At 40.8% G+C, this 26877-nt stretch overlaps 1 protein-coding gene across 4 annotated transcripts in view; it reads right to left on the reverse strand.

Annotated features, from left to right (window-relative positions):
- Positions 1-219: 219 nt before the first annotated feature.
- SGSM2 (small G protein signaling modulator 2) overlaps positions 220-26877 on the reverse strand; it is a 507049-nt gene continuing 480391 nt past the window's right edge. For all 4 annotated transcript variants that reach the window (XM_082247004.1, XM_082247002.1, XM_082247003.1 and 1 more), the window contains 7 exons: positions 26139-26543; positions 11902-12026; positions 10159-10241; positions 9166-9275; positions 6675-6771; positions 2805-2972; positions 220-1194 (listed from right to left, as the gene is read on the reverse strand). In XM_082247004.1, the coding sequence (XP_082103130.1) occupies positions 1106-1194; positions 2805-2972; positions 6675-6771; positions 9166-9275; positions 10159-10241; positions 11902-12026; positions 26139-26543 (1077 nt within the window). In that variant the 3' untranslated portion in view covers positions 220-1105. The remainder of the gene's footprint in view (positions 1195-2804; positions 2973-6674; positions 6772-9165; positions 9276-10158; positions 10242-11901; positions 12027-26138; positions 26544-26877) is intronic.

Here is a 26877-nt window from a genome sequence, read left to right on the forward strand (position 1 = left end):
CATATCAAATGATATCGCCACATACAAGATAGCCTTCTCCAAACCAACACCAATCTGGCAGAGGGCAATTGATTAAAATATAAACTATTTCACAACTTGGTTCAATTTTAAGTGTGCGTTATGAACCTATTGGAGGACGTTGTTCTATGTAAAATAAATTATTTTCCTCCTGAGAAGGGCAATTTCACTTTGATATTTTCATTTTAATTCCAGTTATAAAAATAACAGGCACAAATTAACCCTTTCTTTAAAATACCCTAAAACAGTTTTGACATTTTTTTCGGTGACTTGATCAGCGCTAATTAGAACCTGAAGTGACCTCACATAAGCACCAAACTCCTTAATCCCCAATGACTTTGGCTCATACAAAACTTCCTTTGTACCAACTCTAACTTTTAATCAAGGCGCTAACCTGATTCATGTGTCAGTTACACAACCAACCATAGACGATTTACTGACATGCTTACAAAATAGGCACATGATGATCCTATAAACGTGAGTGCTCATGGGAGTTTGGTTTGCAGATGTCCTGTATTGGTAGCGTATATTAACTTTACATCAAACAGCCCATTTCATGCCAGGGTGCCATTGAACAGCCCTTCATGGCAATCACAGTGGGATAATACAGAGATACAGCTGCATGCTGAACAAAAATATACAAAACATTTTTCCATCATGATTAGTAAAATGGTGGTAGATGGCATGTATCCCCTGATAAGGTCAACAGAAACAGCTTTTTTTTTTTTATAAATTCCTTGGCCAATAAAGGATAGGATATCAGTCTAAGAAGACAAGATGATTTATCCATCACTCCAGCAGCAGAGTTTATTGGTGCACAAACACCGAAGACGTTTACCATTTCTTTGCTTTCCCGCTTAAAAGAACCACATATGTGTCTGATATGCATTTTGCTTTACTTAGGCAGGGCATCTATCTTTTTATTTCGATTAATATTCAGTTTTTTTCATAAAATAAGTTAGAAAGGTGGGACTTTTCCCCAAAAGGTTTGCGTTTCATTGCTGCTGGACACAGTTGAAGGCCCTGTGGAGCACCTCTGGACATTGATTCTGCTTTTTCATAGTCTCCAGTTAAAAGTGGAAGTTTGTTACTTGTTTTCAATTAGAGTTTGCACCTTATGTACAAGTTCCCGGGCTATCCTCAGGATTAACTGTGCATCATGATGTTCAGCCATTTCTAAAAAAAACAAAACAAAAAAAAAAGATAAAAGCACTTATGAATTTAATCTATGAACACTAAAAGAATAAAGTTATTTGCTTACCAAAAGTTACATGACAATATATGCAATCCAGAAAATTAAAGTGCATTCTATGCATGAGGGTAAAAAACCTTCTGTGTGCAGCAGCCCCCCCCTTAATACTTACATGAGCCCCATTGTGATCCAGCGGTGTAAACAAGAGCCTTGGCCATTGGTTTCTGCTGCTGTCAATCACAGCCAGTGAGCCAATGAGGAGAGAGAGGGGCAGGGCTGAGCCATGGCTCTGTGTGTGAATGGAAGCGCAGAGCAGCTGACCAGGAACAAGCCTGCTTGGGTGCGCCATAGCAAGCTGCTTGCTCTGGGGGCACTCGGCAAGAAGGAGGGGCCAGGAGCACCAGCGGGGGACCTGAGAAGAGGAGGATTGGGGCTGCTCTGTTGAATATACCTTTAGCTGTTCATTCATCCAATAGTTAATAGTTACCAGTGTTCCTTGCTATCTATTACAAACCACATCCCCCTATAATTTGGTGAGGAGGTGTAATATAGTTCAAATACACCCCCGTCCTGGAGTGACAACGCTGCTCCTCCTAGATACAGTTCGGTTTTGCCCCTTCTATGGAGGATCACCAGGTGAAAATAAAAAGAAAAAAGTGTAAAAAAAATTAAGGCAACCCCCACATCTAAGGATCCCTTAAAGCAGTAGTAAACCCTTTGAAAAGGCGAAGGCATAATGCATCGCATACTTTGAAGGAATTACCTTAAAACAAAGCCCTCCAGGGGCGCAGTGTCACCACTGCAGAAGCTTCCATCTTCACCAGGTCTGCCTTCTGGGTTCGCAGGCTGCGGCCGCTTAATTGGCCGAGCCGCGATGTCGTCACTCCCGCGGGTATGCCGTTCCTTCAGAGGCTAGAGCACATGCGCCAGTGATGTCACCAGCTGCTGCTCGCTAGAATAACTTCTAAACAGTGCCCATTTAGGAGATATTCATTTTACCTACAGGTAAGCTTTATTATAAAAGTACACAAAGAAAGTTTACTACCACTTTAAGTTGCAATACATGCAGTGTTTCTTCTTGGCTTTAGATATATTTTTTAGTTTCTTATTAGAGAAAAAAAAAAGAGAAAAAAAGGCAAATTTTGAGTTGAAATTATACATTTAATTAACTAACTGTAAAAAAGAAAATACAAACCTCCACATTGCTTGGAGCACTTCATTGGCCACAATTACAAAAATGTGAATCTAAACTAATATTTACAACATTCTTTCAGTTCTGGATGAAAACCATCAACAACAATCATCTGTTGTCTTTTTAAAAACGAAAATGTAATTCCCCTCTAAACCTTGCACAATGTGAAAACTGCATAACCCCAGGGTTGTGTGATTGGGCCTAAGGCAGTGATGGCAAAACTTGGCACCCCAGATGTTTTGGGACTACATTTCCCTTGATGCTTAGCTACACTGTAGAGTGCATGAGCCTCATGGAAAAGGTAGTTTCAAAACATCTGGGGTGCCAAGGTTCGCCATCACTTGCCTAAGGAATAAACAGAAGCGCTGTTCAATCATTACAGGGATCTACTTGCATACTTACCGTTAAAAAATTTAATGATATCTGTAAAATCCATGTTGTTGTCTCGCACAATTTCTCGATAAACTTGTACCAAAGCTAAAGCGATGAAAAGCACAAAATGCTCAGAGGAGATGTGCCTGGCTGCCCATATAACTTCCCATACAGCAAATACATCTTCATATAACAGTTCTGTAGAACAGAAAGAGAAAAGAAAGGGTATGCATTTTCACGAGGAAGTAATGTAATAAATGTCACAATAAAATACAGTACAAAAAAAGAGGATTTATAAAGCTAAACAAGGTTTTCTTTAAACTCCTACCTCTTGTGGTAGATACTCCTACCTCTTGTGGTAGATACTCCTACCTCTTGTGGTAGATACTCCTACCTCTTGTGGTAGATATGCCTCTCTTTCACCATTTTGGGAGAGAGGAATCTGGTGATGTTTCTAAAAAAGATTGGCAGCAATGCATTGTCTTCTGTCATTTACCAGTAAAAGATACAAGTGAGTGAACCTAAAGCTGGCCAGGCAATTCTGACTTCATTCAATGACTTGATGAAGTACTTCAAAATTGTGTTTAACATTTGATTTTAAAACTAATGGACTTTCCCAAATGTAAACCCCATTCACTGTTAGAATTGAGTTCTTCCGAGAAAAATGAATGTCAAAATTTGACCTCTTGAACAACCATTATGTATACAAAATCTTTCTAACAAAATTCTACTAGTGTATTGCCAGCTCATGTCTCTGCATAGTTTGGGAGCAGAGGAGGCAATTTTTGGCTGTTTACCATAGCAGAGGCAATTCTTTCCTTTTCACCTGAAGGCTGCCCCATTTCAAAGTTGCTAGATATATGTCAATTACAATATTCAGCTGCCATGTTGACTGATCCAGTCTGTTTTAGCACCGGGGAAAGGTGAAACTCTGACAGCATCAGATGGTTTGGAGTGGAAAAAAAAAAGTCTTCCACTTTGCTTTTTTAATAGCTGTTTAAAAGACGTGGATGTGCAGCATATTATTAACATCAGGCTGCTAGGTGTCACCACTTTGACTTACTGCTAGGGAACCAAGTAGGTGCTCCTACCACCCTTTTTTGCTGCAGTTTGTGGTCTGCCTTTAGCTTTACCTGACTGGGATAACCTGTCTGCATTGCTGGCTCTAGGCAAAAGTAAACAGAAACATACTATTGCTGCAGGGATACAATATAAAGAGCAAAACGCACAGGTTGGGTGAGACTTGGATAGAAGAGACATGTTAGTTCTTGCAAAAGGCACAAACTGGGGAATCCCTTTTTGAAACAGGTAAATCAATTTGGGGCAAGCATCACTTGTGGAGGCAAAATGAGCTTGGAGTGTCTATATGCACATTTTGTCTTCAGTGCAGATGAGCTCCCTTCCTGCCGCTGCAGTTGTCACACAGATAGTGCAGTGGCCTAGAAGTTTTGTAATTGGGCAGGCAGAACCTGAAGGGGATTCAGAGACACTATTTCCCCATCATGTTTGCTCTCCTTGGAATTGACAGCAGGAAGTGGGTGGATTCCATAGCCAATAGACAGCCTGCTGATGCCTATATTTTCCACCCACTGCCTGCTGTCAATCACAAGGAGAGATGGACATAGTGGGGAACTAGTCCCTCGGTTTTCCCATCAGGCTCTGGCCAGAGAGAGATCACTTTGACACAGTCAGCCAGCTTGGACATACTGTATACGTGAACCAAAAAAATGTCCTCCTCAGGAGGAAAAAAGCAAAGGGTTCATTCAGAATTTTTAGCGCTATTAAAGCGGAGTTCCGGCCACATACACTTTTTTCAGCTAAAAATACCCCCCTGATCCTAAGCTACCTCCAGTTACCCTAACACTAACCCCACATTACAGTACATTACATTTACTGAATAAAGATAAATACGTACTTACCTTTAAAATTTATTGCAGAGCGCGGCCATTTCCAGTGTGGGCATCTGAAGCCGTGGTGTCCCCCGCTGTGTTCCTCTTCCTGGTTTCTTAGCTACCCAGAATACCAATCGCAATCTTGCGCATGCGCTGTAGATTGCGATCGGCACTCAGAGTAGCGGCCGGCCAATCCCATTGCATCCTGGGATTAATGATGCTCATCTCCCAGGACGCAATGCAAAGGAGGAAGTGACGTCGGGGGCCGTGGCCACACAAGGGGGAAGAGGAAGTAAGGTACTTTTCATTAAAAACAAAACAAAAATATTATTTATACAATTCTTTTTCAGGTTTTTGTATTCTAACTGATGCTGCAAAGTTTATTTTTAGGCTGGAATTCCGCTTTAAGAACTAGCTGAAACTGGAAAGCTACCAAAACTGGTGGCAGGGCTTTCTGATTCAGGCCATACCGTCAGACAAGTGTTGTAAGTGCTTTATTGAATTCCCCATAAAGAGGATACTTGGGTAGAAGAGGCTGCAGAGGTGGGCAGCCAGGGAAACCTAATCTCACACATATTGTATTGGTTCATTGTTTAAACTGTACCAATCAGAGCAGAGGTTACATAAGGATCCTCACCTTGGATGTCAACGTTGGTCCTCATAATAAAAACTAAATCTAGACAAGAACCAAGTGAATTTTAGATTTTTGAATATGGGTACCTGTTTCCAGGTGGTAAAATCAGCCCTGTATAGTACATTCACAGTTTTATGATGAGAGGAGTATAAGCTAATAAGCCTGATTAGGGAATGAATTCCATAATTAAGTATAATTCACAATTACCACTCACAGTGCCAGCAGTGTGCTATACGCTAAATGGCAGCAGTCCTATGTACAGAAAGTGGATCAACTTTGGGTTTATAGTTCTGAGAATATAGGTCTTTAATTTATTTTTGTCTTTTGCTTGAACTTAAAGAGACACATATCTTCATGCAACCTGATTATGTGACTATGAAGTAATAATTTGAAAACCAAGTACTTTTTATTAAAACATGTTTTCATGAATCCACATTGTAGTTCAAACTTTCAAAAAGATGCAATTTTTGATATTCCATTTAAGCAGAGATCATGTGACCAAACGTCTTTTGGTCACACAAAGGCGTCAGGAGGCAGCATTTTATCATGGAAAAGAAACTATTCCAGCTGGTTTTTATCTTTTCATTCAAGCAAGACTGTTGACATACTTTTTATGTTAACATTTGAGTGAATGTCTGCTTTAAAGAGCAATTCCTGAACCTCTAATAATGTCCAGCAAATGCATTAGACTGTGCTAAAATAAGAACGTTCACTCAGTTGTTCATAATCAAAATACTTATATCCTGCAGCCAGAATCTAGAAGGAAGCTCACAGGGTCACTAGGAATGTATTTTCTAAAACCAATGCTGTGTATTGTCTTCTCTCTGCTTTCTATGTCACCAAGGAAGGTTTGAATCTGAATGATAGCGGACTGATAGCTGGGATAAAATTTTTAAAAACTATTAGTTTTATATCAGACTTGCTGTATGTGAGAGACAACAAGGACCTTGCAGTCGGTGTGTTTGGGAAAAGCTCTCCTGCATTACAAACAGAGGTTCTCAGATCCCCAGATTACTTTGTACAAACAAAAAGAGAGGGTAGACTGGCGCAATTCAACAATTCCTGGATAAAAAACAGAAATACTGAACAGGTAGGCTGTGTTCCTAATATGCCTCTAAATGTGTTCCTGATATGCCTCTAAAGAGTCTTTTTTTTTTTTTTTTTGGAGGTTCAAAGCAGTATTTATTGCTTACATCCATTAATTGTATATTCAATCAGGTAAGGTAAGGTAATTTCAATCCTAAAACTAAGGAACTGAACCTAACAGGAATGACACTCATTGTTAAATGGAAATGGTCAGAGTGAAAAAAAAAGTGAGTGATCTCTGAAATATACCATTATGACAAAAATGTCCTCATGTGAAATGTGTAATACCTCTTTTGAAATCAAGAAGGAACCAACGATAACAAAAGTAGAAATGTGTGTAGTCTCCATTCTGATGCATGAGTTCAAACAGCTCCGAATCCAAAATCTGACAAAAGAAAATCAGCATTGCATGTTAGATATCTGTAAAAATCTTTTTCTAATTTGGTTTTGTAAATGTGGACCTCTGCGATGACTATGGTATGCTTGATGCGGTAATGGAAGAAAGAGCAAAATTGAATCAAGGGACTAAAATGGACCCTACAGGCAACCAGTCAGGCAACCTGAACCTTACACATAATCCTAATTAGGTTATGTCTAACATATAGCACCTTGGTCAGACCATGCATTCGGGTAATGTAATGATAATACTTAATAAATGATGAGTGTATAATGTAATTATACACTTAAGTACAACTGTTTTGTGCGCTATAGGAAAATTAAAGCATTTGACAACGATGACGTGTCTCAACCTGATGATTCCTAGTACAAGACTTTCGTACTCATAATGCACAAAAAGTTCCTAACCAACCTACATGAAAATGCAGCTATACCACAAAACAAAAATATCAGCATGTAAAACATCCATACCAAATAATTATTATCGTCTACTTTAAAGCGGTAATAAAGTCCACTTTTTTCTTATACCTACAGGTGAGCCTGTATTTTGTCCGCTTAGGGGATATTTACTTTAGTAGCAGCTGGTGATGTCACCCACTTTGGAGGGAATTTCTTTAATTTCCTGTTTTAGCTATGGAACAGTAAGTGAACAGAGATCTCCCCAATGGGGCACAGATGGAAAATCCCTGAAAGGGGTTATAAGTTTAACCCTCCCTTAATTTATCTAAAATGAAACATTTTTTTTTTCGTCAGTTACACTTTAAGTAGATGAAGATTCTGTCTTTCAAAGAATGAGTGCCTGGTGATCCTGCCAGTCCATGGTACTACCTCCTGCAGGGTGATAATGTCCTGGAGTGTTGTCACCATTAGCAGCAGTGTCTTGACTGCCACTGCTAACAGCCTCACTTCCTGTCAATTAGCACAGAATACATATCCGCAGGGGTGTTTTTGTGTTCTTTGAATGCAGTATGTGGGTGTGCATGATCATAAATTGCCCTCACACATGGCATTTTTTAATACTGTCATAGAATATATAGCAGTAAAGTAGCGCAGGCTGTGCACCTTCCAAATGCTGCCCCCCCTTACATCAGATTTCCCCTTTCATCAATGTCCCCTCTAACATCAAAGTCCCCCCTTACATCAGCATCCTCTCTTTACATCAGTGTTCCATATTTCATCAGAATCCCCCTTTACATCAGAACCCCGTCTTACTTACTGACTCTTACATCAGAGTCTCTCCTTACATTAGTGTCCCCTCTAATATCAGAGTCCCTTCCTGCATCAGTATCCCCTTAGCATCAGAGTTCCCTTTTACATCAGAATCCCCCCTAACATCAGTGTTCCCTCTTACAAGAGTCCCCTCTTACATCAGTGTCCCCTGTTACATTAATGGCTCCTCTTACATTAGTGTTCCCCCTTACCTCATAGCCTCCCCATACATCAGTGTTCCCTCTTACATCTATATACTGTACTCTCTAACATCAGTGTCTCCTCTTACATCAGAGTACCCCCTTACATCAAGTTCTCCCCTTACATCAGGCTTCCACTTTACATCAGTGTCCCCTCTTACATCAGTGCCCCCCTTGCATCAATGTCTCCCTTAAATGAGTGCCTCCCCTTACCATACACAGCACAACTGTAGCAGTAGGATGTGTGCTGGGACGTGGAGTAGGTCTGGATGGGAAAAATTGTGGCATCCTCTGAACGCAGGGGGTGGGTCATGCAAGTTACATTATTGCTTGTTAGGCTGGAGTGGGGGGGGGGGGCGGGGGGATTTAAAGGCACATTCCCAGGCTCTGTGCTGCCGTGGGAGTAGGAACTGTGCTTTTGAGGAAGAGTGCACTGGAGACCAGACAGAATGGATCTTTGAACAATATCTCTGCTGTGTGCAGTAAGTGATTGACATCACAGTGGGCTCCATCTCCCTTAGGACCTGAGTGCCCGACACACATTGCACACATGGAGGATATGCCATTTTGTATCTGCCCAAGCCAGGAAGGGTGCTCTACATCAATTCTTCCAGAAGTAGGGCTCTTTTTTGGATCCTTCCTTGCACTGTTCTGAAAGCGAAGACCTCTAAACCCCCAGTTCTGATATATGACATAAAGAGAACAAAGTAAAAGAATACAGCACTCTGGAGGAAAAAATGTGAAAAAAATCCAAAGGAAATGCATTTACAGGAAGAGGGGTTGAAAAAAAAATTGTCCAGAGAGGGACTTTAGGCATTTGTATGTCTAACAAACCTGGAAATAATTCTGCCATGAGTGGTTTTTACATTCATTTTCGAAAGGTTTCCTGTGAAAATATTCTGACTTGGACAGTCTGTTGTTTTTGTCCATAGCAGTGGTATAAACATTCTCTGTGTTCTCAGAGAAACACCCACCTGGATCAAAGATCTCATGTTGGCAAAGTGCGTGTCCATGGCCCCTCCATTTGGGAAGTTCTGACTCATTCTCTTCATAAGCTGTGTGAAGCAGCTGTATGCCAACATATCTATAATTGGAATACATAATCTTGTTAGATGAGGTTTTACTAAAGCATGATGTGTTTAGATGCATATTTGTAAACAGACATGAACAGGATATATTTTCCACCAACCGACTACTAATATTAGAACTCCAGCCAATGTTTCTTATTTAGGAAAAAGAAGAAAAAGGGATTGAATCTGCCATGTTCCTACTGGGGGGATTTCCCCTTACTTCCTATGAGGTCACCAACACAGGAAGTGATGGCAAACACTCTTACAGAAACAGCAGGCAAGGGAACATCTACTGGGCTTTATTGCTAGTTGCATTCTGGCTGGGGAGAATCGCAACCATGAATCACTTCTACAGTGTATAATAATAATTTCATTTTCAGCTCAATCACTAAATTGTTTTTGTAGGTGCATTCTTTTTTTATAAATTCAATGTTTATTGAGAAAGGAAAAAGGGCATACAATAAAATACAGCACAACAGAGCATATTGGTAAATGTCCAATAACCATAAACGTAAATGTAGCGGGTCAGGGAACAAGCAAAAAAAAAAAAAGGACACACGTGAAACCTCATGCTCCCAAACCGCTATAATAATAAATGGAAGTTCAAAAATGGAAAGTGGGCTATGGTGCGTAAGTCTGCCAGGCAGAGCCTCCCCTCCACCGACATCTCTCTGTAGGTGCATTCTTAAACTGGCTACAGAGGGCCCAAATTTCAGCCAATTTCTGTGGACTGAACAAAAAGCTACAGAAGCTAGTTTTAGGGACTGTCATATTGTTTTACTATCTGCAGAGACATGACCTAGAAAAAGTATGTTCTTCTCAAGTGCTTTGAAACTGGAAGGAAAACAGTTCCTGAGCGCACACTTCCAAAAAGAAGAAGTAATTGCGAGGACCTACCATTATCCAGAATCACCATGAGTGGAGCCAGCAGATCACACATTCCTTGTACATAACCCACATCCAGATGTTCCCACACATAGCTGCATGAAATTAGAAGAGCAACAACATTATTATGGGATCAATGTTTTCCTATGTGATGCAATACACCATTGACTGTTTTCTGTATTCTTCCAACTGATTATCCTTCACCCATTCACGCATGTTTACAACCAATTCTCGTTTTGGCATATTTAGAAACAGTTCATGTCTTAAAAGAGTTCAAATGGAACTAAACACATCATTTTAACTGTTTCTCAAATCAGTTACATTCAAAGCACGGTGTGAATGATAACTTTCACATTTGCTCTTCATCTCAACTGAACTGTCAAGCCATCAAATAGCTGGTGTCATAACTAATCTCATGTGCAGCACCATGGCAACTGCATATCAAAAAGAGGTGAAGATGGCAGCTTACTTGGCTATAAAGTAAGGGGTACTTAAGGGGGGTATATTGAGGCTTTCATTTCGATAATTTTTTCATGACAGGATACTGCAGAGTTCTCAGTAAAATGTTAGGCACCCAAATGTGCACTTTGTTTAGCTGGGGCCACTTTCAAAGTTACATTTTCTTGGAACCATAAGGCCTCATGCACATTAGACGTTTTAACAGCTGCTCCTTGGGGCATCTTGCGTCTGGCTCTAAACTCCACTGCATGTGCATGGTAGCCTATGTGTCCATGGACACATGCGCTTGGTGTCAGGAGAGTTTAGAGGCAGGAAAAAACCCACTGCCAGTACGTCCAGGAGAGCAGAGTTTTGGCAGAAAAACATTGATGCTGTTAAACACTGCTGAATGCTGCTCTTAAACGCACGTGAAAGCTAAGCGAGTTTAACACTTCAGCATTTATTTTAAAGAGGTCGTAAACTAAAAAAAAAAAAACCTGTAAGACAAAGGCATAATGAGCTAGTATTGCATTATGAAATACTTACCTTAGAATGAAGCCCCCACAGTGCTGCCCGCTCAACATTTTCGGCCGTCCTACTTTCTGGTTCGCGCCCTCCGGCCATCTGACATCACTACCGCGCATGCGCGTGGGAGCCACCATTCACGGCAAAGGGCTCTGAAGGAATGGCACAGGTGGCCGTTTCTTCAGAGCGCATGCGGCGATGACGTCATCGGCTGCAAGAAAAGTAAATATCTCCTAAACGTTGCAAGTTTAATAGATATTTACAGTATCTATAGGTAAGCCTTATTATAGGCTTACCTTTAGGTACAACTTACAGAGGGGGGTTTACAAACTCTTTAATAGCCAGAATAAATTAAAATTCTGGCCAATGATATAAATGCCCAAACACTACACACTGCTAAACTGGTTTCAAAAAAATGCAGCTTAGGTGAGTTTTTAACGCATATTTTATCCTGTCAGGAGAAACAGCGCTTTACAAAAATCCAGGGTGCATGAGGCCTTAATCACACATTTTTATCATCTTTTGCAAAGTAAATCAGTATGGATCACAGTTTTTCTACTCCCTGTGACAAAATACTGCCCTAGGCTGAGCCCTATGGGACCTGTTCAAAAAGAAATTCATGCTTGTTGATTGAGGCAACACTTAACTAATACAGTTTGCACTTTCTTTTTCTAATGGGGAAAAAAGGAAAAATACAAAATGAAATAAACACTTACCTGCAAAAATTTGTGCCAAAAGGCAGAAAGATATATATATATTTTTTTTACACACAAGATACATGCATTGATATACCTGCACATGATGTTTCGGAGCTTTTCTAAGTTATCTGGTGTGAAATACCAGTAGTTCCGATCACACCTCTGGACATCTTTATCAATACGGTGCAAATTTAAGGCAATAGTATCCAAAAGTTCGATCTGATAAATAAAAACACAAACTTTCAAATTAAATCACAATCTGCCTTACTTGTTATTAATTTAAAAAATGTGATTGAACTATGACTGTATTTACTACTTAAAGTCAATTATTTCAATTTCAACCATTATGTTTGATAACCAAAAACATTGCTCACTGAACTTGTTGAAGGATTGGGTCCAGTGGTGAGTTATATGGCCCATACTACCCCTTTCATTAAAGGCATCAAATGAAGTACAGTTGTGTTCAAAATTACTCAACCCCCAATGAAATTGATTGTTTTGGCCAGTTTGACATTGATTTTGATCATTCAGTCATCCTGCTTACAATTAAATCAGAGGCACGTGTAGGTCAGACAAATATAACATAACATTTATAATGAAATAACCACAAATGTCTTTTCTGTGCTCACATCATTATCAGTTTTATTCAACCCCCAAGTGACATTCAATCTTAGTACTTAGTACAACATCCTTTTACAGTTATAACAGCTTTTAAAAGTGAAGCATAGCTTGACACAAGTGTCTTGCAGCGATCTACGGGTATCTTCGCCCATTCGTCATGGGCAAAAGCCTCCAGTTCAGTCACATTCTTAGGCTTGTGCACTGCAACTGCTTTCTTTAAGTCCCATCAGAGGTTCTCAATCGGATTTAAGTCTGGTGACTGTGATGGCCACTCCAAAATGTTCCAGCCTTTAATCTGCAACCATGCTCTAGTCAGAGATGTATAGTAACGAAGTAGAACTACTTAAGTACTGTACTTAAGTACCGAAATGCGGTATCTGTACTTTCCGAGAGTAGAATTTTTTTCTCCTACTTCTACTTTTACTTCACTACATTTTTTCGATGATTTCGATACTTCTACTCAAGTATTTTTTTTTTGTGCTGCATAGTTACTCGTTACTTTTAAAAAAATTACCAGTGCCAGAACAGTAGATGGCAGGTTGCATAAAGCTCAAAAAAATGTGTATAATGTCATTTGTAAATCAGCGCATACGAAAATAAAGGCTGTGTATAATAAAAGCTGCTATACCAAATCTTTCCAATAAAAAGAAAATATGAAACAAACAAATAAATGATGCTACAGCGCTTAAAGTGCATCAAGAAACTACTAACAAACACAGGTTAATCATTTGAATAAATCATTTGAAATAATAAAAACAATATGATGTTCAAACTTTTGACTTATTTCTTTAATAACTACATAACACAGTACTTGTACTTCTACTTTCAGTACTTGAGTAGAAATTTTTTTTCAAAACTACTGGTACTTTTTACTTTTAGTACTTAAGTAGCAAATTTTTTGAAAAAACTACTTGCAATACTTAAGTAAAAAAAATGTTGAATACTTTAGTACTTCTACTTAAGTAACTTTTTCTGCGAGCACTTCCACTTCTACTCAAGTAATTTTTTGATCGAGCACTTGTACTTTTACTCAAGTAGAAATTTCGAGTACTTTATACAAGTCTGGCTCTAGTGAACTTGGAGGTATGCTTGGGATCATTGTCCTGTTGAAAGGTCCAACGTCTCCCAAGCCTCAGGTTTGTGACGGACTGCATCACATTGTCATCCAATATCTCCTGGTACTGAAGAGAATTCATGGTACCTTGCACACGCTGAAGCTTCCCTGTACCTGCAGAAGCAAAACAGCCCCAAAGCATGATTGACCCCCCCGCCATGCTTCACAGTAGGCAAGGTGTTCTTTTCTTCATAGGCCTTGTTCTTCCTCCTCCAAACATAGCGTTGATCCATGGGCCCAAACAGTTCTAATTTTGTTTCATCAGTCCACAGAACACTATCCCAAAACTTCTGTGGTTTGTCCACATGACTTTTGGCATACTGCAGTCGACTCTTCTTATTCTTTGGAGACAGCAAGGGGGTGCGCCTGGTAGTTCTGGCATGGAGGCCTTCATTACGCAGTGTGCGCCGTATTGTCTGAGCAGGACTTTAGTACCCACATCTGACAAATTTTTTCTTAGTTCCTCAGCAGTCACACAGGGACTTTTCTCCACTCTACGCTTCAGCTAGCGCACAGCAGTCGAAGTCAGCATCTTCTTTCTGCCTTTCTTCTTTGCCTTGAATTTGCGAATGATGCTTCCTATGGTGTCTCTTGGTAGGTTTAACATCTTTGCAATCTTCTTATAGCCATTGCCCTTCCTGTGAAGAGTAATCACCTCTTCTCTTGTCTTCCTGGACCATTCTCTTGACTTCACCATGTTTGTAACCACACCAGTAAATGTCTAGAAGGAGCTGAGTATCACAGTCATTTTAAAGCTGCCTAATTGGTGCTTATTAGGCTAGGCTTTATTGCTGCTCCCTGACATCCACAGGCGTTTTCAATACCTGATTGAAAACACTTCAATGAACCTCTGTTCTTCAGAGTGGTAGTCTTTAAGGGGTTGAATAATTGTGTCAATGAAGAATTCACAAAATAAACATTTACTTCTGTATTACAAACCCAATTGATGTCATTTTAGTTGCATATGGTTCTTTAAGAAGTCCTTGTAGGATTTCATTCTGAATACAATTACAAATGTACACTAAATTCCCTAAAACCCTTTACAGCATTGGGGGTTGAATAATTTTGAACACAACTGTATGTAGGAATGATCATTGTTCAGGGTCAGCAAGCCTAAAGCTGGCCATACATTATACAATTTCTTATTCAATTTCCTTTAGATTTACCTTCAACTATGTAATGTAAGGGCCTGTCTGATGGCATACAAATTGAAAGTATTTAGATTTGACCTCATATTATATGGTTATGGTAAATCTAAAGGAAAATTGTATCAGAGAGTTGAATAATGTATGACAAGCCTCAGGCTGCATTATTATTGTTACTGCTATTACCAAAGCTGTACTCTACATTTTTAAACAGATCTTCAAAGGGTGGCCTAAAAACATTTGAAAAAAAAAAAAACAGAGTTAAAAACACAGTTGCCAAGTGCAACTTGTAACTATTTCAAGGGAAACTGTTTGGAGAGTTGGGCCTAAGGGATTTTTTCAGTACCACCCTAAGACATTACAAACAACTTGTAAAAATCAATTACATTTATTTCTCATATACAAAAATAAATTAAATGGAACCTCAGCTTCTGAACCCAATTAGTGGGTCTTCTGCCTACAAGCCCATTTGTGTTTAATAATTTAAATAAAAGTAATTATTGTTTTCCTGGACGTATACATTTAATATGGATTTTAAAATATAGATTTTTTTATTCTGACATGGTTTTGAAAAGAACTTCCACCCGGCTGTAAGTTTATCTTGCTTCCAGCTAGGTTTTCCCTTGAAATAGTATTTTAAAGTGGCTGCTCAGAAAACGTTATGTATAGTATAGGTACCCACATCCCAGAAAGGAAAAGAAAGCTGTCCTAAGACATTACAAACCACTTGTATAAAATCAATTTAATTTATTTCTCATATACAAAAACAAGAACAAAAATACAATATAAAATCAAAACAAAACATTCAAAGTACATGAATGGGTCCCTCTATAAAGTCCCATACACCTTTATAGGAGGAAGCTTTTCCAAGTCTACCTCTGAGAGTAATGTAGGTATGGACAGTCAGGCTCTCTCATGTTTTGCGGTTGCCTGCTTCTTCAGGAGAAAAGACAGCGAAAGGGGACCAAACACTATAAGTGATAGTAAAAAACATAAGTACACAATATAATGTTCAATTGATGACTCAGCAAACCAAAAGAAGCACCAAGGTCAGTGTGCCTGGGCGAGCATGGGAGCAGATCCACAGGACCACTGCAGGTACTATATGTAATACAATATATTATAATGTGGCGTCATATTGATAGATCCCAATGCAGAGTCATATTGATAGATCCCAATGCAGAGTCATATTGATAGATCCCAATGCACTGTTGTCAGACATTCTGACTGCGTAAGATACATACTATCGTGGCAAATAGAAAGGGTCACAAACTATGTAGGCAGTGGGGTAGATGGAACACAGATAGATCTTTAGGTCGTGAAAGGAGATTTGGTATCAAATAGAATATATCCCACTTTATTTTCACCAATTTGGTAGTATATGAGTACTTTTTTCAATTGATTTTATACAAGTTGTTTGTAATGTCTTAGGACAGTACCGAAAAAAAATCCCTTTGCCCCAACTCTCCAAACAAGTTCTACTAAGAATTCTGGGATGTGGGCAGTAGCGGAACTATCAGGGTCGCAGCGGTCGCGCTTGCGACCGGGCCCTTGAGTTCCGCCACCTGAAGGGGGGCCCGCCAGCCCCCGTTCTCTTACCGCGGGCGCGGCGTGAGGGGGCCCGTCCATCCGCCTGAGTGTTCTGGGCTGGCTAGTGGCTGGCTACTACGTACGAGTCCGCCCTTCACGATCGTTGTGCGCGGGGGGGGGGTGTCTACAGCGTCCGCCGGTTGCTAAGAGGTCGAGGAGGCTGGCTGGGCAGTTTTCTGTAAAGCAATCTTCTGCAGCCAGCACCGCCCTCAGCCCTGCCGATCCTCCAATAAACACTCAGGAGGCTGATGCAGTGAGGCAGGGGTGGACACTGAAAGAAAGTCAGCTGACCAGCTGACACCAATAGAGTGCAGGGGGAGGAGGAGTTCTCCCCTCTGTGAAGAAACCACAAACTGCCTGCTAGAAGCGTGCATGTCTGGCTGGAGTGGAGTTGCTGAGTGAGGGAGAATCGTCTGACTCTGACCGACTCCACTGCTATGTAAGTAAACTTTCCTTGAAGAATTTTGATGCCAAACTCCACCCTTGCTGGCTTTCTGCCTCTTAATGATCCCATGCCTGGCACAGAACAGATCTCATCCCTATCTACAACAAAGGTGTTGGGGGGGGGGTGTAGGGATGAGATCAGCGGTGGTGGGGGGATGGGATCAGTAAGACAGAGGTGGTGTTGGGGGAGGATGACACCACATCCCACCCCTCCTTCACCCCCCCTCCCCACCATCGCCCCCACTGATCTCTCTCCACCATCGCCCCTTCACCAGCGCCATTTATCCCACCCCCCTCCCAACTATCACCCCCCTCACCACCCCCATTGATCCCACCCCTCTCCCAACTATCACCCCCCTCACCACCGCCATTGATCCCACCCCCCTCCCAACTATCACCCCCCCTCACCACCGCCATTGATCCCACTCCCCTCCCAACCATCACCCCCCCTCACCACCGCCATTGATCCCACCCCCCTCCCAACCATCACCCCCCCCTCACCACCGCCATTGATCCCACCCCCCTCCCAACCATCACCCCCCCTCACCACCGCCATTGATCCCACTCCCCTCCCAACCATCACCCCCCCTCACCACCGCCATTGATCCCACCCCCCTCCCAACCATCACCCCCCCTCACCACCGCCATTGATAAACCACCCCCCTCCCAACCATCACCCCCCCTCACCACCGCCATTGATCCCACCCCCCTCCCAACCATCACCCCCCCCACCACCGCCATTGATCCCACCCCCTTCCCAACCATCACCCCCCCTCACCACCGCCATTGATCCCACCCCACCATCCACCCCCCCTCACCACCGCCTCTGATCCCACCCCCCTCACCATCGCCGCCACTAATCTCACCCCCCCTTCACCACCATCACCACCTCTGATCACACCCCCCTCCCCACCACCGCGGCCACTGATCACACCCCTCTCCCCACCATTGTCGCCACTGATCCCAGCCCCCTCCCCACCATCACCGGGGGGGGGGGGGGCCCTTCATGATTTCTTGCACCGGGGCCCTGAGAAATCTAGTTACGCCTCTGGATGTGGGTACCTATACTATACATAGCGTTTCCTCAGCAGCCACTTTAAAATACTATTTCAAGGGAAAACCTAGCTGGTAGCAAAGGAAGCTGGGTGGAAGTTCTTTTCAAATCTATGTCAGAATAATAAATCTATATTTTGTAATCCAATTTAAAATGTATGCATCCAGATGAAACGATAATCTCTAAATACAAATGTGCTTGTAGACAGAAGACTCACTAATTGGGTTCAGAGGCTGAGGTACCATTGAATCCATTTAATTCTACAAGGAGGATGAATGTTATCATTATTACAATGTAATTAAAAAAACTGATATGTTTTCCTACATTATTGTTTTATTACCATTGATCATGGTTTAATAGTTGCAGATAGCAACAGGAAAGCAGCAAAAACATGATCCATGTTTTGAAGATATGTTTCACACCATTAAAGCAATAAAAAAAAAGAAATAATAATAATAATCAGTTATTACACCTTTACTCCTGCATTAAAAATGAATGTTATCAATGCTTAATAAATCTTCAACTCTTGCACTCCCCACACCACTCTGGGCATTTTCAAACTCTCTTAGCTGAACCCAGTCTAATAAATTGTTGGAGAGACCTAAATCCCACTACCAGAGACTTTGCCTTCTACTGCACCCTCACAGTACACTTTCATGAATTGACCACTTTTTTGTGTCTCATGCTCTCCTGCCCTTTACTATACCCTTAGCGGACATAATATTAGTCCCTTGGTCTGACTATAAAGTAGTTACCTTTACCCCCTCCTCCCTTTGGATGGCTCCTACACACCGGCAATGGCCACTTTAACCCCTTCACGCCTAAGGGTAAAACAAATGTTAATGCCCAAGCACAATTTTGCAACTCATGTTTGACATGTGTTAGTAAAACTGTTCATGTCCTCACAACTTCTTTGTGCATCCAGGTGGATTATACCTTGTTTTTTTCAGGACAAATTGGGCTTTCATTTGGTGGTAAATGGTAATGCCTATATCCTTTTTTTTTTTTTAAGCAAAGAAAAACTGTATGAAAATAGTAAAAAAATTATTTTTTAAATGTTATATTTCTTGTTACAACGAAAACCTAACACCAAAGAACAACCCAAAAGAAATTCTACTGCTCCGGATGATTGCAACAATACTACATATGTGTATCTGAAGTACAGCGCAATACTCACAAAGATGTGTAAAAACCATGCATATCATCAGCTAATCTAGCTGGCATAAACGAGAAAACATCCAGAGTAACGACTCCTCCCACCTGTACACGTTATGCCCTCTACTGGGCTTCTTCAGCCAGCAGAGGGTGTAAAGCGTACAGGTGGGGGGAGTCGTTACTCTGGACGTTTTTTCATTTATGTCAGCGAGATGAGCTAATGATATGCATGGTTTTACACATCTTTGTGAGTATTTTTAATCCTTATGTTATGATTTATATAATAAATATTCAAAACAGCGAGCATTATCGTTTTCCTTTATTATTTTATGGCTGTACATGAATGATTGAGACCCTAAGAGGAGGTCAGCGAGGTTTACAGATACCCTGGGGAGGAGTACCCCCATGACATTCTGGTCAAACAGGTGATTTTGATCCTGTAGTGGGGTCATTATCAAGAGGTGAGCAGACTTTTCAGCCATAGGTGGTGGTCACCGAATTCACTGGATCACAATATTTCTAGGAATATTTTTTTGAACTGCCACTTTGAGTTGCACAGCGGTGGATATTATACACTGGGACTTTGTTTATCATTGGTTTTCAATATTTGACTGCATTTATATGGGTTGTGCTACACTGATTATGGTATTTGTTTTTTGGTTTTGAGAGTTATAGGTAGACACACTCTGATAGGTGTTGGCAGCGATCGCTATCAGGCCTCAGTTTAAGGCCAGTGTTCATTATTTTACCCTTAAATTTTGCACACAGTTTCTTCAAAATTGTGGTGATTATTTATTGTTTCACAATGTATTTTACCTCTCACCTTACCATTCACAGAGAGAGAAACATGGGGGTGGGTCTCTGATTGGCTATCACAGTGATCAGGTGACCCAGAACCGGGAGTTCTGGGTCTTGATCATTCGTATGAGACCCGTGGCTCCCTTGGAAACCTGGTCCTTGTGCTGGGAGCGTGCTGTCTGGCACACTACCGACACAACGACAGATACGTGAATATGTGGCCCCACAGAAAAAAACAGTGGGGCTGCATATATGTGTACTGTCGGTGTGATGGGGCTAAGGATAACGCCACTTTTTGGGGAAAAAATTTACAAATACTAAAAAAAAATAGCATATAAAATTGTCCCACAAGCCATATTGTAATTTAATGTTCTTAAAAATTACCTTTTCTTTTCAATCTGCAACACTGTCATTTTCTGTAAAATTCAAAGCAAAATGGCAACCTGGAGGCATTTTGTACACACTTTGTGTACAGAGCACCCCAGAAATTTAATTTCCTACTTGTGTGATTGGCTCGCTGAGTTTCCCAAAAGTCTGCAAGTCAGATTTCAGGCATCCTCTGCAACAAAAATTTCAATTTTGCTGATATGATCCTAAAGGATTAATCACTTTTAAACACTTCAATACAGGGCACTTTCACCCTCTTCCCACCCAGGCCATTTTCAGCTTTCAGCGCTGTCACACTTTGAATGACAATTGCGCGGTCATGCAACTCTGTACCCATTTTTATAATTATTTCACACAAATAGAGCTTTTTTTTGGTGGTATTTAATCACCACTGGGTTTTTTATTTTTTTTACTATATAGACAAAAAAAGACCAAACAGTTTGAAAAAAAAAGCTCACATTATGGGAAGTGCCCAAGGTAGTATTTGGGGAAGACTGTATTAAACTGGCCTGGAGTCTTAAACATGAACAAACACTTTATGTTCACTACCTTCTAAGATAAAAAGAAGGTCTTTTGCAGTGTGAGTCAAACAAGATTTGAATCTGGTATTGACAGGTATGCAGATAATCACCTTAGACACACTAAACATAAGCTTTATTTGTAAGGAATTAAACAAGACACCTTCTTGGAAGCTTCGCCATGTAAAAAATAAAACCAACCAAAAAACCACTTTGCCTACGTCTTCCAGACAGCACATTATCTAGTAACCCACCCTAAATAGTTCTGAAATTTGCTTCACACTTTTCAGAACCCTACTAACTCCTTCTCCTCCTTACAGGTAGATGATTTGCTTTCCATGGCAAACTCTCAAAAAATCAGGACCACCCTTTTGATCCGAACTGGTATTGGAACGCATCATCCCATTTATGTTTTTATTGCTTAACATCAAAAAAGCTTTTGATTCCCTCTCTTGGTGCTATTTATTCTATATACTCTAGAAATTAGGATTTGGGCCAAAATTATACAATTTGGGGACCGCTACCTATTCCTCCCCTACTGCCCATGTTATTAATGTGGGATTCAAATCAACATTTTTCCCTATCTTCAGAGGCGGGAGGCAAGGTTGCCCCTGTCTCCCCTTCTTTTTACCCTTGCAATAGCACCACTCGCCCAGCTCATAAGAGAACATCTGGACATTACTGATCTTACAACAGAAGGCTACCACTATAAATTAAACTTGTTTTCAGACGTTATGCTTTTATTTGTCACTAATCCCATTGTTACCCTTCCCAACTGTACAGTTCTCTTGAATCAGTTTGGAAAAATGTTGTACCTTCATATTAACCATACTAAATTCAAAATTCTGAAAGTTTCCTTACCACAAAACCTAGCCAGATCTCTTCAAGACTCATTTCTCTACACACATCTTCTTTATTTGTGAGCCTATATTACAGCTTCATATTACACATTATATACAATCAACTATCCACCCCTTATCCGAAAACTCGAAAGTCTGCTTTAAGCCTGGCATGGTTATCCTCTCTCTTGTTTTAGGTGTACAACAGCAGTCAAAATGAACTACTTGCCAACATTTTTATACCTGTTTAAGGTTCTACCAATTCAGATACCCTTGTGGATTCTTCGTGACTTCCAAAGTTAGATCCTTTAGAATTATATGGGACAACCACATGCCTAGACTTGTCAAACAGACTCTTTACCATGGTGGACCACAAGGCAGGCTGGGTGCATAACTATCATCTCTCACTAAATATGACACCACTGTTGAATATCCCAAATGGGTATTTCTTGAGGAGGTGGGTTGTGATCCCTAATTATAAATAATCTACTATGGCTCCACCCGAAAGACAAAACCTTGTCAAAATTCACTCACTGAAAATATGGGATGATCCCAAATACTCAGGAAAGCTCTTATCCCCCCACCTCCCTCTCTAGTCTTTCCTCAGGAATCCTTCCTTTCATCCTGGTCTTGAGGAGCCTAACATTTTCAGGCACTGAACCCTTTTAATCCTAACCCAATTTTACAAATTACCGACAACAAATGGGGCAAAGTTGTTCCAAACTCTAGTAACTAAATCTACACTATCCAAGACAGAATTATTCCGCTATTTATGGGTGAAACATTTTGTCACTTCCTCAGTTCATCCTCCCACAGACATGATGACCTTCACTCCTTTCAAGCATAAATGCAGAGACAACCCCTGCTCCCTAGGATTGATCACCTTGCTGTATAATTCCCTACTGACAGACTCTGCATGTCATTTTTATAATTATATGCATTGGTGGGCATCTGACCTAGATATTACTATTACCCCAGAACAATAAAACCAAATTTGGGACATCAAGCTGTTTTTGTGGCTGTCAAGTTCCAGGAACCTATGAATATATAGGTTGGTTTGCCTGATCGTTCCAACATTTTGGGCTCCAATATATAGTTTGCTAAACACCCTATTTGACAACACTTTGCCCATGCTACCTGGTGAGACACAATTCAACTTTAACCTAGATGGTCAAACAAATTACCAATTTAAATTAATTACGCATGTTTTGAATTGCTAAACAAGCGCAAAAGCTTGGTGTGTTGCTAAGGCTATTTGTAGTCATTTTTATAGCACTAATAAGGAATAACATTTTAGTTACATGTGTTGTGTTTGGAAGATAAGGCTCCCCCTATTGATGTGTAGTCTACTGGACTAGTTTATGAGCTCAGCACAGGAAATCAGGCTACAGGATATGATGTAGCAGGAAATGGGGAAGGGGAATGGGACTTTGAACAGATCATGTGCTCAGACAAAGAACGGACTTGTTCCAAAGACAAAGGAGCAACAGTTGTGCTTTGGAGGAAATAGATGTTTTTGCAGGACTCCAAGTAAGATTTTATTAACGGAAAGCCCAAGTTAAAGCGAAGCTCCATCCAAAAGGTGAAGCTCTACTTGTTTGCTGCCTCCCCCCCCCCTTCCACTGCCACATTTGGCTCCTTTCGGGGGGAGCAGATACCTGTCAAAACCAGATACCTGCTCCCACTTCCGGGTAAGATTTCCACAATCATTGTGTGGAAATCTATGAAATTTCCGGCCCCTCCTCATCCCCCCCCCAGTGTCTTCTGGGAGACACACATGTCCCAGAAGACAACGGAACCATTCAGAAAGCACAGTACGACTCGCACATGCGCAGAAGTAAACAGGCTGTGAAGCCGCAAGGCTTCACTTCCTGTTTCACTTAGTGAAGATGGCGGCCCCTAAACCAGGAGCCAATGGACAGATTGGTTTGGGGTGCCAACATTGCGGGATCCCTGGACAGGTAAGTGTTCTTATATTAAAAGTCAGCAGCTACAGTAATTTTTATTTATTTATTTCAGGCTGGAACTCCTCTTTAACTAGCTTATTAGCATAACCCTTGCCTATCCTATACATTGCACATGCTTATTTGTTAGGAAGAGTAGATAGTTTTTACATTGTAGGCATATTTTCTTATACTTTGTATGTTATGCATTGTGTATCCTGCAGTTGTATTTGCAGGTTTTCTGTTTAGTAAAGCAAATATTAATACATTACAGAGGTCTAAGCTCCCTTGGCTTATACCTCAAGAACCTTTAATAGATGTAAACCTACGGAACCTCATCCGGGATTTGCTCTAAAGTTGAACTGAAGCAGACCTGTTTTCTATGGTGTATTCTGTTGCTTGTGCAGAAGAAAAATGTTGCATGCACGGTTTAGGAAGATCAAGGCTGCAGAGCTTTCTAGTGTCCAGGAGGAGGCTTGCACTCTGCTTACTTGGGCCAGCGACAGTCAGTTGATGTCTGTTGCAAAGGAGCATTCTAGATATGTTTCTCCTTTGAACAGAGCTTGGGATGACGGAGTCTCAGATTTTGGGTTCAGTAAGGCAGAGATGCAGGCAGTTGCTCTGTTTAGTTTTAACTTTCTGCATGTTTTACATACTGAATCTGAAAAGAGGAAAAAGGCAGAGGTAGAAAAAGGCTTGCTGAAAGAGCAGCTTGCAGTAACGAGAGAGTGTTTGGAAGAAACTGCAAGCAAGTTAAGGAATTTAGAAAGTAGGGCACTCAAAGTCAAACCTGCAGTTGATTCGAAGTGTGTTCAAACCCCTGTAGACAAAGCTGAAAATTTGAATGAGCAGTGTGCAGCCCTCATAAACAAGTCTAGTAATGGCCTAACAAAGGACACAGGCTCTAAGCCTGTAGACAAAAGTAGGACATGTTCCAAGGACGACAAGGCTTATGGTCTCCAGGAGACACATGTGGACTAATTTTCTTAAAGTGGGGTTCCCCAGAGAGGAAATAGATGGGATTTCTACACTAGCTTTGCTTAAGAGATGGAAGCAACTGATTAGGAACGGTAGATTCAGTCACATTAGGTGTTTTTGTTGTCATAGACTGGGGCATATTGCTAGAGAGTGCCATGCTGTGAAGACTAGACAACAGCAGGCCAATGTTCTCAGGACACTATGGAGAGAGATGCATGTTTGTTCTTTCTGCTGGAAATCTATGCCTTTTCAAGAAAGTGTCATATGGCCACAGTGGGCACCCTACAATAGTTTTGCAGTTTAAAATGGGCAGATAGAGAAATGTGAGCAGTGACTGTTTTCGGCACAGTTGGAAGGAGCATATGATCTGCTTCATTTCTTACTCTTAAGCTAATGAACATTCAAGAGGTGGAGCAGGCAGAGTAGATGAACAGGCCAGATGGGATGAGGCAGATCAAAAGAGGAGATGAGAGCATTAGGAAGATGCGAATGATTTCCTGATGGCGGCAGAATTGGAGTGGACTTTCATCTGAGCATTTCCTTATGACCAGGGGGACAAGATACTTTCATCTGGAATTCTCCCTTCCCTCTATTTTACACAAACTGCAAAGGACATTGCTAACCCTGCTCAAGGGAATGTTGCAACTTGTCCAGGGACAAATGTCTGATCGCCCAGAACATACGGGAGTCAAAAGGGAATATTTTCCGTCCCATTTGCAATACAGGGGGTTATTCGTCCCTTTCCCGGACAAAGGCTTTAAGAGCTGTTAAGAAATGTTTAGTTTCAGATTTTTCCTATATTATGCTATAAAAATCAAGAGGTGGAATGTTTTACCTAGGATATTTGTAGTGATTTTTATAGCACTAATATGAAGTAACATTTTAGTTACATGTGTTGTGTTTGGAAGATAAGGCTCCCCTATTGATATGCAAATGAACCTGCTGGAGTAGTTTATGAGCTTGGGGGAGAGGAATAGGACTTTGAACAGGAAATGTGCTCAGACAAAGGACAGATTTGTTCTGAAAACAAAGGAGCAACAGTAGTGCCGGAAGACTTTGAAGAAAATAGATGTTTTTTGAAGATTCCATTAATGGAAAGCCCAAGCTAAGCAGCTGTTTAGAATCTAACTATGCCTATCCTATACATTGCACATGCTTATTTGTTAGGAACGATAGATAGTTTGTACATTGTAGGCATAATTTAGTATACTTTGTATGCTATGCATTGTGTATCCTGTCATTGTATGTGCAGCTATTCTGTTTAAAAAACCTTTAATAAACACTTGGCTATCATATTCACTCTCATCGGCTGAAGTGAAAAATAGAATTCACACTTTCTACCGGTAGATTTGGCAGGCATCTGCTGGACTTGTTACATCAATAAAATATACCTTTTTTAGGGACTTTGACTCTCTCCATCTCATATGCACCCCCCCCCCCCCATAACCCTCTTTCCCCTATACCCCTCTCCGTTTCCCCTTTTTTTCCCTTTCTTGCTTCCTTCACCTTACCTCTTCTCTATTTATGGTGCTTCACAACATGGGAAGCATTTAAAATACTATACAATGGAACTCACCTATATGTAAATGACCCTTTACACAAGCATTTTGCATCTGTCCTACAAAACATTATTAGTTCATAGGATGTATATGAGGTGCTGTCATGCTGATTATTTATACCAAGTTTTGTTCTTACTTGAAAACAGAAAATAAAAATCAATGAAAAAAAAACGGTATCTTACTTACTGTGTACGATGTTGGGCACATGGAAGAAATATCTTCAGAATTACTTAAGTACTCTAGCTGTGAACACAGCTGCTCTTCACATATAGAGTCCTGCATTTTGAGGACTCCCTTTGTTTTCCTGGGAGTGCTCATACTCATTTCTGTCCTGTCTGATTCTGTGCTTGATTCTTCTTCCTCAAAACATATGCTCTGTCCATCATCAATGCTTGACAGGATCCCCGAGGTCACAGAGTAGTTACGAGAAGAGGGAAGACCAGAATCTGGAGAGTCAAACTCCACAGAATGCTGTGGGTCGGCTGCCACTGCCGATGGAGTACCAGCAGTGTTGGTCAAGGTAGTGGTTTTATCGTTGTGAGTTTTCAAGTCTCGGTCTGTCAAATCTATTTCTTCCGTAGACATGAAGACCTGCAACACATACATATATATTGTAAGGTACTGTAGAAAAGATGTGAAATATACTCATGAATGTATTTCGACATCATGCTGTTCTGGGTACACGTGAATGTAGTTGTTACACGACCTCATGTATCCTGCATGTTTTTTTCTTTTTCCAAAAAAAAATAAAGCTAGTATGTGTTATTGGAAGAAACATGGTATCTGCTTTATATTAACAAATGCGTTTTAACTGTACTGACCAACAGACAGGAAAAAGGAGAGGGTTTCATATTTAATGTACTATAGTGAGTCTTCTGATACCTGTCAACATCCCTGCATACACTTCTGTCTATAGCTCATTTTC

The sequence above is a fragment of the Pelophylax lessonae genome (assembly GCF_965119305.1).
Source record: "Pelophylax lessonae genome assembly, chromosome: 2".
NCBI lineage: Eukaryota > Metazoa > Chordata > Amphibia > Anura > Ranidae > Pelophylax > Pelophylax lessonae.